The sequence below is a fragment of the Diabrotica virgifera genome, chromosome 7, assembly GCF_917563875.1.
Source record: "Diabrotica virgifera virgifera chromosome 7, PGI_DIABVI_V3a".
Lineage (NCBI taxonomy): Eukaryota > Metazoa > Arthropoda > Insecta > Coleoptera > Chrysomelidae > Diabrotica > Diabrotica virgifera.
Genome location: NC_065449.1, coordinates 15,033,074 through 15,051,750, shown reverse-complemented (window position 1 = coordinate 15,051,750; position 18,677 = coordinate 15,033,074). Strand labels below are relative to the sequence as shown.

The 18,677-nt window shown below is 34.2% G+C and overlaps 1 protein-coding gene across 2 annotated transcripts in view; it reads left to right on the top strand.

Annotated features, from left to right (window-relative positions):
- LOC126887948 (beta-1,4-N-acetylgalactosaminyltransferase bre-4-like) overlaps positions 1 to 17,294 on the top strand; it is a 115,349-nt gene extending 98,055 nt beyond the window's left edge. For both annotated transcript variants that reach the window (XM_050655897.1, XM_050655898.1), the window contains exons 5-6: positions 10,147 to 10,365; positions 13,053 to 17,294. In XM_050655897.1, the coding sequence (XP_050511854.1) occupies positions 10,147 to 10,365; positions 13,053 to 13,185 (352 nt within the window). In that variant the 3' untranslated portion in view covers positions 13,186 to 17,294. The remainder of the gene's footprint in view (positions 1 to 10,146; positions 10,366 to 13,052) is intronic.
- Positions 17,295 to 18,677: the final 1,383 nt, after the last annotated feature.

Below are 18,677 nucleotides of genomic sequence, written 5' to 3'. Positions count from 1 at the left end.
AGAGCGTACCGACTTTTGTTTTGACTTATTTGGATAGGTCTGAATTTGCTACTCTGCAAATTAGTTTGTAGTTGATATTATTAAGAAGTAATATGCTTGGCTTGTTTATTACGTTCGTTTTGAAGTGTGATTTGTGAAATAATATCTGAACTTGAATATTTTTCGGCTCAGAATAAGTACCAGATCAAATTGAGTCTGATTTTGAAGGTATTCCCAGTGCAAAAATTAAGAGAAAAAAATCTGCATACTTCTATTATATAAAAATAAAGAACAGCGTTATAAAATGACAAATAGTGAACTAATTCTTTAAGACGACATTGCAAAGTCGCAAAAAATTCATTATCTACTCTATCAAAAATATAATATTTTGTTGTTCCTTCATACATTTTTGTTAAAGGGGCCATTCAAGTATTACGAAACGCAATTTTTGAAGCTCTTACAACCTCTTTATCCCATCTGTATCTTTTCATCTTTTGTTGTAAAGAAAGGCCCAACTATTTATTGCAAACATGTGGACTGTGCTTGATCTGGTTAATACAAATTTTAAGATCTTTTTACTTGAATATGTAGATTTTCTATGTAAAATATAAACGAAATTTGAAAAGTTGGGAGATTGTGATTCCGTAGTTTTTTTTATTTAAGTTAAAAAACAATGTTACGTAACGCGCTGTTCGAACCCCTCTCCCCTCCCCGTATAACGCGCCGTAACGTTTTACATGCCCCCCTCCTCCAACTTGCGTTACGTAATATTTGAAATCTTCCAAAATAGATTAAATTACACTTGGTATGATAAAAAAAACTATCCAACGAATTCTTTGTTTTAATCTAGTAACACTCAAATATAAAAAAGTTATATCGATAAAACGAAACTTGCCAGCAAGCAATTCTAAGCATACAGGAATCATTTTCAAAAAATTTACCCTATTTTGATTATAATCGCTTCCTGTATCAAGATAGCTTTATGTGGCACTCATTGTATTATTAATTTTCTTATCTTAATTGGCAACTAACATGTCAATCTCGACAAAAGTATAACTACTAAATAAATTATTTTTCAAACTGTTTGTCAAACTAGTTTGACAAACAGTTTGAATTTTTAAACCTGTACGATTGACCAGTTTGACTTGACTTGAATTATTTGTCAGAAAGACTTGCGTTTGACTTGAAATTAAGTCAAACTCAAGTCAAGTTCAAACATTCAAGTCAAACATGTGCAACTCTAGATGTGAGCCTGAACCACTTCCGCAGATTTTGGAGCCACGAATGTCTTCTCCTGCCAGGCCCTCGCTTACTGTCTATTTTCCCCTGGATAATCAATTGTAATAGACGGTACTTATCGTGTTTCAATATGTGGCCTAGATATTCAAGTTTTTTTTGTTTAATTTGCTCACGATTTCTTTCTCTTTTCCGATTATGTGTATTACTTCTATGTTGGTGACATGTTCGGTCCAGGATATACGAAGAATGCGTTGGTACACCCACATTTCTAATGATTCGTTTTTTTTTCGAGCGTTTTTTCGTGAGCGTCTCTGTCAGCATCGAGGCCTCCACCCCATATAGTTAGATCGGAAAAATGTAGCATTTAACTAGACGTAGTTTTAGGGGAAGACATTTTTCATATTGTTAAATGCTGCTTTAGCTCGTGCTATTCTCGCCTTAATTTTTGTGCCCTGACATCTCGCCAAGAGGCAGGCAACCTTTAAAAAAAAATTTTTTAAAGGTTGCCTGCCTCTTGGCGAGATGTCAGTTTACACCTGATAATTCAAACTCCATTTTCTTTTGTGTGTCCGTTGGGCTAGGATGACCTGCTGGTAACTATTTAACTTTAAATTTTCAAAGTTGCATATTAGCATTCTACTCATTTAATGATGTTACCTAAAGTTAAAATGAAGTATGCTTAAATACTACTAAGTTTTTGGAAGTGAATCTGGTTTTTTCTTGGTTCATTCTTGACTTTAAAAAAGCAAGCCGGCTTTTTTCCACTTGTTTTTTATATGTGACTGTTACCACATGGTCTTGTCTTTGGCTGTACTAAAGTTTTTTAAATATTAACTATACACTTAAATGTTATATACTTTTACATTACGTTGGTTCATGGATAAGGTTTTTTTACTATGTACATCTTATCTTTTGCTACATGTCTTTTTAAGGTAACGCTAGTGCTTTTTTACCTCTCTTTTGGATGTTGTTTCTTATACCACTCTTTTTGTAGATGAACTGATGATGTCTACTGAGCAGTAGACGAAACGTCTTCAATAAATAGGTGAAGTAGCTGAATTCTTTGTCTTTTTTTTCACCCACTTGACCGATAAAACCCTACACTTACGAGTGCTCCTTTGTTATATATATATATATATATATATATATATATATATATATATATATATATATATATATATATATATATATATATAAAATAGATGAAATAGAGAATGTGGAAAAATCCCCTTACGAACAATTCACACATCCACCATTTCGGGCTGGGAAAAATTTTTCGAATAGAATCAAAGATCCAAACACCAGTTCTTAGAAATGTGTTTCGCCCTCTATTTCATCTATTTGATTTCGTACGAGTGGTCGTTAAACCAATAACCTTGGATCTTTGGTTCACTGAGTGTGTTTCAAAGATCTACATCTTATATATATATATATATATATATATATATATATATATATATATATATATATATATATATATTGTCTACCAGTTCTATTTGTTCATTTTGTATTTTAAGGTGTTTACTTGGTACTAAGTTCGTCATATATTTTGTTTTTGTTATATTCATTTTTAAGCCTATTTTATGACATGCCGTACCAAGTTCTTCCAACATTTTCTCTATTTTTTTCCCCAAATCGTCTGCAATCAGGACTATATCGTCTGCGTAGCTTAGGTGGTGTAGCATCTCTCCGTCCACATTTATTCCTTTATCACCCCATTCGAGGGTTTTGATCCCTTTTTCTAGAGCCGGTATGAAAAGTTTAGGTGACAACGTATCCCCTTGACGGATACCTCTTTGGATTTTTATTTGTTTGCTGTTAGCGTGTAGTTGTATCGAACTTGTCGCATTTTTATATATATTACATTATTAGCCTCGAATATCGGCTATCAATGCGGCTCTCGTTTAGTGCTTCTATAACACTGTCGAGTTCTACGGAGTCGAATGTTTTGTGGAAATCTACCAATGCTAAAACTAAGGGCTTGTTATACTCTATGGATTTTTCGATGAGTTGTTTTATTGTTTGGAGGTGATCGTTGGTTCCAAAGTTTGCTCTGAATCCAGCGGTCATGGACATGGTCAATTAGTATGTTGTTTATCCCTAACTGTCAAGCAGATTGTTGCTTTTTGCTTATCAGCATCCATTTTGTCTTCTTAAAGTTGTGGCTCAAGCCGTATTAATCACTAACTGAATTAACCCTTTCCAGTGTATGTTGTAATTCATCTATGCTACCGTAAAACTAGTAGCCTACATTGGCAAACAGATAGATTTCGTATCAAATGCCAACATACATTTGTTTTTCCAACTCATGACGCACACATCAAGAAGTTAGGTAATAAAAAGTCAATATTTATTTAAATTTACTTTGTTCCAAAAACAATACAGTAAACGACATTTTTACGGTTTAGCACCGTGCAACAGATAACAATTATTATCTTCAAACATTTATGTTAGACTTCAGGTAATTTTACGTTTCATTAATTTTAAATATAGGTACAAACTCAAAGAAAATATTTGCATATTCATTTTTAGACCATTAGCATACTTCCAGGCCCGGCCTTAGGGATTTTGCCGCTATGGGCAAGATCGCCGACCGCGCCTCTCCTTCCCCCCACTTGTAGACCCTTGATTCATCCCTCTTACTCTTCAGCGATAGCCAAGCGCGATTGTATTTTTATTGATGTGTTGATAATGTTATTGAACTCCTAAGTGGAGCATCAAGCTCCAGTGACGCTAAAGCCTTTTTCACCTCATTCCAAGACCTTACTTGACCTCTTATCTAGTCCATGATGGATCTTTTCCAAGTTTGTGCTGGGCGACCTCTTTTTTATTTTTCCTTGGGAATTCCACTCTAGGGCAGTCTTTGCAATACTTAAACTTTTGTGTCGGGGTGTGTGACCGCTCCAATCTTCGGGACTTTATTTAATTTTCTACGTAGACATTTCTTCGTAGACATTTGTTATCAAAGACCTGCAGTTTCTCTGTAAGGGATTTTGTCACTTTCCAGTAAGGGATTTGAGTGGAATATTTGAATCTTTGTCCTTGTAGTATATTCGCGAGACCTCCAAACAGGGTTGAGCATGCTGAATGCTTGTTGAGCATTTCGTATCCTCATACGAATATCCTCTGTACCTCCGTTTTCTGTTATGGCATTTCCTAGATGGCGAGATACGTAAAGTTTTCCATATTTGATGATATTAAAAAGGATCTTTCCATTATTAAAAGTTCCACCAACTCATTGTCTACACAGGGTGGCTCCGGGAATACTCCACCAGTGGTACATAATAATGTGATGTTTGAAGTGTTTGAGAGGCAAAAGAGGGCATGTAACTTGATGATGTTTAATTTAATCCAAAACAATGAGCAAGACGATTTATCTAGAGCCAACGACATCCTCTTGGGTCTGTCAGACTCCCCAGTCAACATACTGAGCTCAGCCAGAATTGGGAAACGCAATAAAAATGGACATCAATCATTACGCCTAACCCTTGAGTCTCCTGAGATTGTTCGTTCAATCTTGAGGAACAAAAAAAGACTCGATAGAAGCGTTAGCAGAAGAAGTAACTAACGAACAACGTGCAGAGGTTAATTATCTGAAAACAGAACTTAAAGAAAGGCAGCGTAATGGTGAACCAAACCTTATTCTAAAATATGTAAATGGTATACAGCATTAAAAGTTCAAGCCACTTCGTCAATACCTGTTTATTTTCAGAACGTCAGAGGTTTGCGAACAAAACTCAGTCTACTCTATGAGAATATATCATACTCACAATATGACATTGTAGTGCTTAATGAATCATGGTTGACTAGTGACATTAACAATTCTGAACTACAAATGTTTAACTACAACATCTTTCATTTTCACCGAAAGGATAGATCTTTATCAACAAGCATTTTTTCTCGTGGAGGTTGGGTGCTTATAGCTGTCCGTAAAACAATATCTAGCACAGTTTTGTTAGTAAGTCACAGTGTTGAACATTTGTTTGTTAAAATTGAAGTTGGAAGCAATAAGATCATCATTGCTACTGCTTATTTTCCACCGCGGAGTGAACTAGAGAAATATTGGGAGTTTACAGAGAATGTGGAGAAACTATCGGATGAAAATCCAGATCACAAGCTTTGTATCCTGGGGGAATTTAACCTTCCTTACTGTAACTGGTCCAGGGATGGAATGTCTTCAGTGGGTACCCCTTTGACAGGAGCTTCACCTCGTGAAGTTGAATCCATACAGATTCTTTCAGCTTCATGCTCGTACCATAACCTTTATCAAGTCAACTCCGTTAAAAATGCACCCAACAATTTGCTGGATCTGATTTTCATGGACGATGGCGAAGCTAAGATATCAACAGCAGAGATAGTCCTACTTCCTTTGGATATTCATCATCCACCTATATCCTTTGAATTTAAGTGTGAATCATGTGTTAAAAACCCTGGACTGACTGGTGGCGCTTTTCTTTCATAACCTAATTCACACTTTCATTTTCAGCCTCATAACCTAATTTTGTTTCCACTTTCCTCTTTGTTTGTTTTGTTGTGCCTTCGATTTTTGGTGTCTCATTTTATAACTTTCATGCTAGTTCTTTTGCGACTGTCAATAGCCCTGAAATTTTCAAAAATTGGCTGTTCTCTACAATAATTTGTCGCCCCTAAAAATTTCCCTGTCGGGTTCGTCCACCCCAGGGGCCGACCCTGCATACTTCCCCCAGTGAACTCCTATTTAATTTGGTGAATAAGTATGTAGGATGACTAGAAATTTATGCAAACACCACGGAGTATTTCGGCTTTACTTTACCTTTACATTCAGGTAATGCTTTGTCGCATAATGACTTTTTAATGTCTTTTTCTTCAAGTGCCATGTCTTTTTAGAATGTCGACAATTAATTACCTTGATCTTTAGTTTATTTAGTGCTTCTGGGAATAGAAATCTGATGTGAATTCCACACCTTCAATGTGAATTCCTCAGCCGCGATATTTTTTCTACCTCGACCGAGGTTGCCATTTTTTGAACCGATTAATTACACTGCTCTACAAAATAAAATTTAAAAATGTTTCCTTCATGAGTCCAATCGCACTAATTATTTTGAGTTGAGGAAAACAAATATGATAAGACATTCTTTCCTGTAAGTGATTCCACCGTTACATGATGGAAGTTCATTTGCTTCTTCTTCTTCTTCAGGTGCCATCTCCGCTACGGAGGTTGGCAATCATCATAGCTATTTTAACTTTTGAGGCAGTAGCTCTAAATAATTGTTTTGAGCTGCATCCAAACCATTCTCTCAGGTTCTTCAGCCATGAAATTCGTCTTCTTCCGATGCTTCTTCTGCCATCTATCTTTCCTTGCATTATGAGTCAAGTTCATTTTATCTAACAAAACACTGAACACTTTTGTTTTCAATACTTCGACAAAACTTATTACAAATTAATGACACTACACCTGTTTCGGCAAAGTGCCTTTCTCAAGTCAAGTGATGCGTTTTTACTATTGGCACAGTATAAAGAGGGACAGTAGAACCACTCTCCGAAAAATTGGAAGTAAAGTCTGTAGTCGCGCATGGCGACCGCGCAATGTTGGCAGTCGCTTTTGCCCCACTCTAGCATTGTAAGTCGCATAGAAACGTACGGATTTTAACAGGGAAAACCCGCATCAACCACTGGTGAATTACCAATTGCGTATTGACGGTATTACTTCTTGAGATCAAAGCGCCGACAGAGGAGTGATTTTACTGTGGAACCTCTATATACTATGCTATTGGTCTACACTTGAACCGAATAAGTTGAGGAGGAGGTCTTGTTTGTCTCAAGTTGGTCATTCAGAATTATATCCGTATTTTTTAATTTATTAATTTCCATACATTCTAATAAGGATAGCTTAAGACCTTTATTTTGAGAATGGAGAATTTGAAATTGGCATTAAAAGGATGATTATGATCTAGAAAATGAAGTGAGTACAGTAAAACCTCAATAGAACGGACCTCTATTTAACGGACTTCGGATATAACGGACAAAAAATCCTATCAAATGTAAAAAAAATTGAAAACCGAATTCTGGAAGAAAAATCAGCAAGGATAGGTTCTCGGCACTGCTTTGTGCTAACACCGATGGATCGCTTGGATTGACTGCTATAATTGTTGGCAAATCTCGTAAACCTAGAGCTGTCAAAGATATAATGCATTATCTGCCCGTTTCATATTATAGCTCTAATAAGGCATGGTTCATCACAGATATTAATTTGTACCTGCATGTGAGAAAATTTCAAGAGAAGAAACGGGAAATACCGCCGAAAGAGGTGAAATTTTTATTGATTTTAGACAGCGCTCCTGCTTACACCATTGAAAATATTCAACATTTAGAAGATGGCAACTTCTATGTTTTTGCCAAAAAAATACATCGTTTATTCAACCCAGGGATCAGTGAATAATTTTGGCAACCAAACGAGTATATTGCAGAAAGTTTATAGATGAAGTAGAAAAGTAAAAAGGTAGCAAAAAAAAACTTGATTCCTTGTTCAATTACAGATTTGTACACTGTATATAAATACAGCAGGCGATATTTAAAAAAAAATTGATTGATTTTAAACCTATTTTTATATAACGGACTTTCGGCTTTAACGGACATTCCGTCCCCCCAATTAGTCCGTTGTATCGAGGTTTTACTGTACGTAGAATCTGTTTTTCTATTATTGAAAGCCCTTTTGTGTTCTGTTTACTAAAGGTTCTGCCAGTTTGACCGATGTGAGGTTTTGGACAGTTATCACATTTAAGTTTGTATATACCACTATGTAGTGTGTAAGTTTTTCTTTTGGCGTTTGTTCTTCCTAATATAGGTATTTACTTAAATTATTGTGTTTCTTGAAAACTGGTGCTATTTCTTTCTTATTTATGTGCTTGGCTATTTTAGTTGATATTTTGCCTGTACTTATATGTAACCGAGTATCAGTCATTTTTCATTTTTGCATCAGAGAAAAAACCCAGCACCTTTTTCTCGATTACCTATATGTACAGACAAAATATCAACTAAAATAGCCAAACACATAAAAAAGAAAGGGATAACACCATCTTCAAATTCTTTTTAATACGTATTATCTTCTTTCATTCCTTATTTATTTCTGTTGATGAATATAGCGACTAATTCCTTAGCTCTTATTTTCTTTGGTTCGTCGTTGTATACCATTAGGTAATCGTGTAACATGGTTTGACTTCTTCCCTTTTTTATTTTTTCTTGGGTAGCACACATCTCTATCTGTGCATCAGTGATTTGTTTAGTGAGTTCCTCTTCTCTTGTGTTCAGGATTTGATGTTGCAAGTGGTTATCCTTAATATTCTCTTTTTTTCACTGTTGCGTTGTCCGGTTACTTGCATTGGCCCTCTTCAGTAGATCTGTCCTGTTGCTTTCACCCAATTTTGAAAAAGTGTGAAAACTTTGTATTATCCACGTCCGTCTGTCCGTCCGTCTGTCTGTAATCACAACTCCTCCGTCAATATACCAGCTAGAATGACAAATGAGGTGTCAAATGAAAGCTGATAATCCAAGGATGGTACTAAAGGTGAGATATTTGACCTTGGCGGTCTGTCCGTCGGTCTGTCCGACCGCGAATATAACTCCTCCATCATTATACCAGGTAGAATGACAAATGAGGTGTCAAATGAAAGCTGATAATCCAAGGATGGTACTAAAGGTGAGATATTTGACCTTGGCGGTCTGTCCGTCGGTCTGTCCGACCGCGAATATAACTCCTCCATCATTATACCAGGTAGAATGACAAATGAGGTGTCAAATGAAAGCTTATAATCCAAGGATGGTACTAAAGGTGAGATATTTGACCTAGGCTGTCTTTCCGTCGGTCCGTACGACCGCGAATATAGCTCCTCCGTCATTATACCAGGTAGAATGACAAATGAGGTGTCAAATAAAAGCTTATAATCCAAGGAGGGTACTAAAGGTGAGATATTTGACTTAGGCGGTCTGTGTGTCGGTCCCTCCGACCGCGAACATAACTCTCCATCATTATACCAGCTTGAATGATAAATGAGGTGTCAAATAAAAGCTTATAATCCAAGGATGGTACTGAAGGTGAGATATTTGACCTAGTCTGTCTTTCCGTCGGTCCGTACGACCGCGAATATAACCCCTCCGTCATTATACCATGAGAATGACAAATTAGGTGTCAAATGAAAGCTGATAATCCAAGGATGGTACTAAAGGTGAGATATTTGACCTAGGCGGTCTGTCCGTCGGTCCGTACGACCGCGAATATAACTCCTCCATCATTATACCAGCTAGAATGATAAATGAGGTGCCAAATGAAAGCTTATAATCCAAGGACGGTACTAAAGGTGAGATATTTGACCTAAGCAATTTTTATGTCGGTCCGAACGACCGCCAATATAACTCCTCCGCCATTATACCGGGTAGAATGACAAATGAGGTGACAAATGTCAAAGTTTAGTAAAAATGACTCAAAATTAGTAAATTCGTATATCAATCCACGCAAAGTTACACGTAAAATTCAAATATCGTCTTCCAGTTCTACTTTCGATTACTTTGGGTGAAAACCTAAGACTTACGAAGTCCAATTACTTGTTTATCAGAGGCACATATTTGCTTCTATGAGCTCTGATGTATGTAAGTATGATAGTCCTCAGACAGGGTGCTAACCTAGTCTGAATACTCCCGTCTCCTTTATCCGGTCTTCGGACCGACAATGACAGCTGATAAGTTCCCAATACACCCATCAATTGTCCCAGGTGGAGTTATAGCAGTTATAGTAACTTACTATCTGCACATACAATTTACAGCATTACAGTGTTGCCGCGTTTTACTGCATGTATTGGTTTTCCGGAAATAGACTTCGATATACCGGACAAAACATATTTGAAAAAACACTTTTCTCCAAGTACCAAGCTCAGCATTTAATAAAAATTGTTTTAGGTTACCGTATCCAGCAATATTTGGTGGAGTCTCAGCTATTAGCACAGAACATTTTAAATTATTAAACGGCTTTTCGAATTCGTTCTGGGGATGGGGCGGAGAAGATGACGACATGTCCAATCGGATTAGGTACCACCATCTTCACATTTCCAGATATCCCGTCACGATAGCTCGGTACACAATGTTAACGCACAAGAAGGATACGCCTAGCTCGACTCGGTAAGTGATAAGTAATGTTTAATGCGATATCAGTGATATTTTTTCAGGCATTTCTCAAATTCGAGAAAGTAATTCGAGTGAGATATTGGTTTTAAAGAATTTTTCAAGGAAATTTTGGAGAAAAAGCTAGACTACTGGCAAAATTTCTGGCTAACCAGAAACAATCATACGCAGAGGAAGGCATCAAAATTTTTCATAATATTTTTCCCATCCAAAGCTATACCTATTTTATTTTTGCAATTTATTTTATGCATTTTATTTTATGCACTTATATTTTGCGACATCTATAGCTGTTGCTGCCACCTAGCGTCTACATCATGGAACACAAACATTACATGTGGTAGATCTCTACAACGGACTCGTAGTCGTTTGTTTATTCGCAGGAAGTTTGTTTATGCGGTTTGAGGAAGGCTCTTACGTCAAGAACGTAAGCCATTTTATTGACCGAATAAAGGACATTACTCTCGAGTCTGGACACTTGTTAGTTAGCTTAGATGTAGTTTCAATATTCACCAATGTTCCGGTAAATAGAAGTTAACCAATGCTCTAGTTATAGTAGAATCGTTACCAAGTATACGCAGAAAGTATCTAATACCACAGAATACACACAACTTGACGAGGCATTGCTTAATTAACACCTATTTCATCTACAAGAACCAGAGGTACAAACCAGTTAAAGAAGCACCGATGGGTTCACCACTGTCACCCGTAATAGCAATCCTTTTTATGCCGGATATAGAAACAAAAGCAATACAAATAGCAGAACATATTATACCCAAACTGACAACTTTGTTTCTCGCAGATGATCAGGTAGTCGTCGCGGATGATGAGGAAGACATGGACTATATGTTTAGAATGTCAAAGACAGAGCATCTTAAAATAGGGGATGATGAAGAAGATCCAGAGTTGAAAATTAGAACCACAACAACATGTCAAGAATATAAATATCTCGTATGTATAATATCTACCGAAGGCACTACCAAAAGAGACATCGAAAACAGAATGCAGCAGGAAAAAAAGTGGTAAACATTCTAAGCTATCTACTTTCGTCTGTTCCGTTGGTGGTTTACGGAATCAATTAAATGAAATTAAAATAAGTGTAAGACAACGAACAATAATATATTTATTTATTTTTGGTTAAAAAGGCGTGCTTATATCTCGTAAGAGGGTTTGTTATTCTTTGCGGGACGTGGGTTTGTGTCAGACTGCCTGTGGATGAACTAAAAACATTAGTTTTACATTTCTGTGGTTTTTAAAGAAGTTGAAGACTGATTTATTGACATAAGGAGGCTGGCCCTTTATCGTCCCGTAATCTATTTTGGAATTTGCGTTTCCCATACATAATTTGAACAGGCCATCAACATCTGGTGTTTTAAAAGCTGAGAAGGCATTTTATCTGAATACTGAATAATTTCGTTTCTTAAAATTTAACAGGCCCGTTATGCATATGGTTTTGTATTTAGGAGCGCGACACATGTGAATCTTAAATGGCCCATATTATTTTCGTTTAGAAAAGAAAGTTAATATTTAAAATTAGCAATTAAAAAAATAGTAAAATAATAATTGAAACGTGTCGCCACAGGTCTAAAGATATTAGACAAACACCGAAATTGACAAACTATCGAATCTTGGTAGATCCTATTATGACTTATGGAGCAGAAGTTTGGCAGCTCACGAAAAAAGATAAAAAAGAATAGAAGTATCTAAGGAGAGCGTGTGGTATATCCAAAAAGATTACATCAGGAATGAAGATATTAAAAGGAGGACAAAAATACTGTATATTCCACTGAAGATAGAATTGAAATGAGACAACTAGTGTAGTATGGTCACGTGAAATGAATGAATGAAGATAGATGGCCAAAGAAAGCTTTATATTACATACCACAACAACGAAGAAGAAGGGGAAGGCCTTCAGTTGCCTGGGAAGAAAATGTACGGCACATCATGAGAGATAGAGCCATTAAAGAAGACGAATGGATGGACATAAACAAACAATGATATATAAGATGGAAGCAGACGTAAATACGTATTTCTGATTATTTAGTCATCATCAGTACGGTGCAGCCAGGTTAGAATAGGAAAACATTATCAGTTTTCATTTTTTGAAAAACCATTTAAAAGCTAGCATAGTTATGCCGCGATTTACCTGATTAAACGCTGGTAAACTTGCGGTTGCATGTGTACGCATGTTGAGCGGTTGCATTTGTTTTTATGTTAACTTGAACTGCGTCGGTTGGGTTTTTCAGGTAGACCGCGACGTCGACGTTGGCAAACCGCCCTGATGTGAAAGCGCTGTTATCATTCTGCCTGTTGCCTCAACTCTATCCAGATGGATGGATGCTTGCACCTTACCTTCACGAAAACTTTTAATGTGTTTTGTGTTGTCTTTTTTATGACGTTTTTAGAAACTTTTGAAAAATTTTAAATTTTGATGAAAAAAATTGTGTTCTATTTTTTGAACAGTGAGATCTCTCTTTTGTAGGGGTTTATTTTAGAATTTGACGTAGGTTAAATTCTAAATGTGTTTTACATACTTCAAATGTCCTTTTCTTTTTAATTCATTCATTAGTATTTTCAACGAACTTTTTTTTATGAAACTTAGGCAAGTTTAATTTAACTTTGTTCTTACAATCAATACTCATCAAATATTAGTAGAATCCATCGATTAATCTTCTCTCTATTTGTAGGTACGAGATCCTTAAACAAGGCCAACAAAAATACGACAAAGACGGATTGAACAGTTTAAAATTCAAGCTAATTACGAAGAAGCTGACTCCTTTGTATTCCTGGGTCTTCGTAAATATTGAGCCGCTTAGTTGATGATCACATTAGGCGTAATAGAGTGTTCAATTAGTGAGATTTAATTGTGATGTAGCGAAAGGATGTAACGCAGAATCAGTCATACAATAATTTATAAGCAAAACCGTATCTTAATTAGGTTAATACTTCGATATACAGTGGGCGATTAAATTATTGGAGCTACAAGATGCAATTAGTAAGTGAAGAAATACTGAGTTTGTACCTATTCTCGTTTAAGAATATGTATTTCCAATATTTGAATTATAATAGACGTTCATTTTAGCAAGTTGCCCTAATAGTTTGACCACCCACTGTAATTAATTAATTAAAGCGGTGACTTAATGATCTTTTCAAATTTTGTAGTAAAACACTGATTTTGAATAGCTTTTCAGTTGATTTTGTGGAATAGGGCTTTTCATCGATTGTCATTTGTTTCGAGCTTGTCAGACGTTGTATAATCTGTGTATACGTTAATATACACGGATTATACGATATTTGACAGAAGCTCGAAACAAATGACTGCGAATGAAAAGCCCTATAGGGCATTCCAACATGCTGTCAAAATTAAATCAATATGGGGGCTGGGAGGCAAACATAAATGTTATTCTGTTAGTTCTTAATGTTTTTTAGATAATTTAAGTTACGTTTCCTTGTAATTTTGTTTTGTACAAGGATTAATTTAACATTTTCACTGGACGAATTAATTTAAAAAGATAATATGCCTCATTTCTGTTGTGTATTGAAGTGTCGAATGCGAAGTAACCGTGGTAAAGTTCAGTTTTATCGGTTACCATCAGTGCTACATTTTAAGCATAAAACTGAACTAAATAAGTGATCATCTGAGAGACAGAAACAATGGTTCAAGACTATAAAATGTCCTATAAAAATGCTAAATAACTATGGTACCTACGCTAAACATTCACTCATGTTTATTTATTGACTGCTTAAAGCTAAATAAAGTCGTTCGAGTACTTCTGCAACTAAAAACTACACAAAATTAACAACAAAATGTTCGGAAAATACAACTAAAAAACTATACAATGTCTCCCAGCAGTGTCATAAACGTCAAAAACTTGGTATGCCCTATGTAGTTATCCGTATCCTTAGCCCACTATTTCCGCCAAGTATTAGTATTTTTACGTGTGGCAGGTTTTTACATAATTATTACGTAAATTCGTTAATTATTCCTTCGTAAATATTGTTTTTCATGTAAAATTTTTCTTTATCACATAGTAAGATGATTTTTCTTTTTTAAATAGTGCTTTTGACGCGTAAATTGCAAAAATATATATATTTTTTTTTGTTTTTTTTTTTATAAGTTTCTACATGAAATTTACGTAGCTATGCACATATTTTACATGTTTTAGGCTAATTATGTAAAATTGTTGAAATTTTGTATCTGAAAATTTAAAGCAGTTGCAATAACATTCTATAATTCCCACTCAATTGTGTCCAAATTGTACATAATTTTTGAGTTTTCTTTAAGCGTTAACGTGATCATTATGTAAATAAGTTGATTTTTCTCTCTAAAAAGTGCTTTTTGATCCAAAAACGCTGAAAGGCCTTTACGATAATATTTTATGTAAATTCCAACGTAATTTCATTCAAATTGTACGTGATATTAGAGTTTTCTTTAAATTATTACGTGATTATTACGTAAGTAAGTTTTTTTATATTTAAAATAGTTGAAAGGCATTTACAATACCATTTGATGTGAATTTCAACCATATTTGCCCTAAATTTTTACATGATTTTCGAGATCTGTACGAGTCTTCTTTAAATAATTACGTGATTATTTTGTAAATGAGTTGAATTTCGGTGCTTTCTGACCTAAAATCACGGAAAGGCATTTGCAATAATATTCTAAGTGAATTTCCACTTAATTGCATCCAAATTATACATAATTTTTGAGTTTTCTTTAAATGAGTACGTAATTATTATGTAAATGAGTTGATTTTCGTCTCTGACATGATGCTTTCTGACCTAAAATCATTGAAAGGCATTTGCAATAATATTCTTTGTTAATTTCCACTTAATTGCATCCAAATTTTACATAATTTTTGAGTTTTATTTAAACGACTACGTGATTATTATGTAAAAAAGTTGATTTTCTCTCTAAAAGAGTGCTTTTTGATCTAAAATCACTGAAAGACATTTACAGTAATATTCTATGTAAACTCCATCTTAGTTTTATCCAAATTGTACGTGATATTCGAGATTTCTTTAATTTGTTACGTGAACATTATGTAGATAAATTGATATTCTTCTCTTAAATGCTGTTTTTTTTTATTTAAAACAGTAAAGGACATTTCCAAAATACATTTTATGTGATTTTAAACTTATTTACCCGAAATTTTAAATAATTTTCGAGTTTTCGGCGAGTTTTCTTTAAAGTTTTACGTGATTGTTATGTAAATAAATTGATTTTCCTCTCTTATATGCTGTTTTTTACTGAAAATAGGTGAAAGGTAATTACAATACCATTTGATATGAATTTCAACCATATTTGCCCTAAAATTTTACATGATTTTCGAGATCTGTACGAGTCTTTTTTAAATAATTACGTGATTATTATGTAAATGAGTTGAATTTCTTCTCTGACATGGTGCTTTCTGACCTAAAATCACTGAAAGACATTTGCAATAATATTCTAAGTGAATTTTCACTTAACTGCATCCAAATTATACATAATTTTTGAGTTTTCTTTAAATGACTACGTGATTATTATGCTGTAAATGAGTTGGTTTTCGTCTCTGACATGATGCTTTTTGACCTAAAATCATTAAAAGGCATTTGCAATAATATTCTATGTTAATTTACACTTAATTGCGTCCAAATTTTACATAATTTTTGAGTTTTCTATAAATGACTACGTGATTATTATGTAAAAAAGTTGATTTTCTCTCTGAAAGAGTGCTTTTTGATCAAAAATCGCTGAAAGACATTACCAGTAATATTCTATGTAAACTACATCTTAGTTTTATCCAAATTGTACGTGATATTCGAGATTTCTTTAATATTACGTGAACATTATGTAAATAAATTGATATTCTTCTCTTAAATGCTGTTTGTTGATTTAAAACACTACATTTTATGTGACTTTCAACTTATTTACCCGAAATTTTACGTGATTTTCGAGTTTTCGGCGAGTTTTCTTTAAATTATTACGTGATTGTTATGTAAATAAATTGATTTTCCTCTCTTATATGCTGTTTTTGACTGAAAATAGGTGAAAGGTAATTACAATAACATTTTATCTAAATTTCAACCTACCCCCCCTAACATTTTATCTAAATTTCAACTTACTTCCCCTAAATTCTACAAGATTTTCGAGTTTTCTACGAGTTTTATTTAGATTAATAATTAATTCTCATATAAATGAGTTGATTTTTCCCTCTGAAATAGTGCTTTTCACATTCTATGTTAGCTCCTACGTAACTCCGCAGAATTGTACATGAAATAGTGCTTTTTTGGACAAGTTCGCCAATCGCGTACTTCTATAACATAAACAATAATTTACAACGATTTTCCCTAACTGCTTTGAAGTATTAGTAATATTAAATTTTTTTCTCTTGCTGACCCAATAGCTTCTACCCTACCCTATATTAGATTATCAATTCAGCGTAATTTTTACGTAATTTTCGTGTATTCTTTCGTAAATTAGTAAACTTAGATACTAGTTTATAAATTTTCAGACCTATAGATCAGTTTTTTATTTACAAAATTTGGAAATATCTATTGCGGCACTAAGAAAATGCAAATTTTACTATATATACACTACGCCCTTCGGCAAACTGTGTAAACAAGTCTTATGAAGACGCTAGGTTGTTGATTTTTTACGTTAAAAGACTATTAGACTTAAGACACTAATTTTAAGAAATAACTGATATTAAATCCAGTAAAGAATTATTTTTTAAAACAAAGCATTGCAGCAAGTATTGTTTATTGCAAATCGTCCATGTACTACCAGTTGTAGAAACTGCTCGAAATATTTTTAGGTTAGGTTTTAAAGATTTGTTGTTTTTTTTTTTGTACTGTAAGTTTATATTAAAACGTTTTTATTTGTAAATATATGTACTTACCGACTTATTAAAATAAATTGTATTTTTGTTTAAAACATACAAAATCAATGCTGTATTTTTATTTTTGGTTAAATAGGAAGGGATTAATACGATGGTAAAATGATAAGATCTCAGTCTAGGAGTGAAAAGGTAATAGTCTAGGCGCCAGAGGGGTCATCGTGTCGTTTTTAATTCTGATGGACAAACAACGGTTTATTATGGATTTTTGGCTGCTGATTACGAATTTAGAGGGTGGATTTCGATCCGAGTGGTCGAAAAATTGTTCTAAACAATTTAATTGTTTATAAGGCTCTGGCTCATAAACTAAAAGAGATACAAAAAAATGTTTCAAATAAAATTTGTTCCTTAATAAAAACGAAGAAAACATCGTTTACTAAACTCAAATCCAATAATTAGAACTCAAGATATTGGAATATTAGTGCACAATGCAAATTGGAAATTGCAAAATAAGTATTTTTCGAAGCTTTATCGATCGTAACTCGGCTTCTACGCATGAAAATGAGCCTTAGTAGGTCTCATTTTAAAGCTTCATTAATAGGATTCCAAACAGAGTTTGTTAAATTACTTGATCTTCATTTGTTTTAAAGTTATACCCGTTTGAATGTATAATTTTCTTAAAAAAATTGTACATTAATTTGTTTATAAGGATTTCAAACAAATTTGAGCCATAAACACTTATATTTTAATTAACAATGATGATAGAAAAACTCAAAAGGAACAATTTGAGCTTATAAAAATGTTCGAAAGTTTATTTTTGGCCAAGATATCGATATTTTAATGGCGCGCTATGAGGTGCAAGATCGGCTCACAGTCAAGTAATATCGCGGTAAAGACACCGATCAACTGCTCTCGTGTTACATTATTTTGCTCAGGAGGCCTTGCCTATTCTTAATAAATAGAGGAAAGGATGCAAATATGGGCAACCCATTTTGTTTTTCTTTGTAAAAAAAGAATAAAAATTCTATTTTATTTCCAAAGGTACGTAAGAATACCTACATTTAGTTAATTATAACCTGCCCAAAGTCCAAATTGATTAAAAAATATATAACTGTTTTAAATGTACAAATAATGAAAAATTGTACTTTTGCGTCGTTTGAATAATGATCCTAAATATGGGCTACCCCGAAAAAGTGTCTTAAATTTGTGTGAAATGAGATAAGTGCGTGACAAATATATTTTAATATCTAAAATACAAAAAATACATCAAATAACTCATAGGCTAAAACTATTTGCTTGTCATATTCTTTTTCCAGAACATTGAAGAAGGATGCGACATTCTCTTTGTTAAAGCCTCTTGCTCGTGAATATGATGTACCCGTTGGTCGTCGTACTGATAGCTCTTTATGGCATTGTAGGAAAAGCCTCAGCCAGGCTCTGCCTGTCGTATTACCTCCAAATGGATGTTTGATATTGTTCCTGGAAGTTAAGACG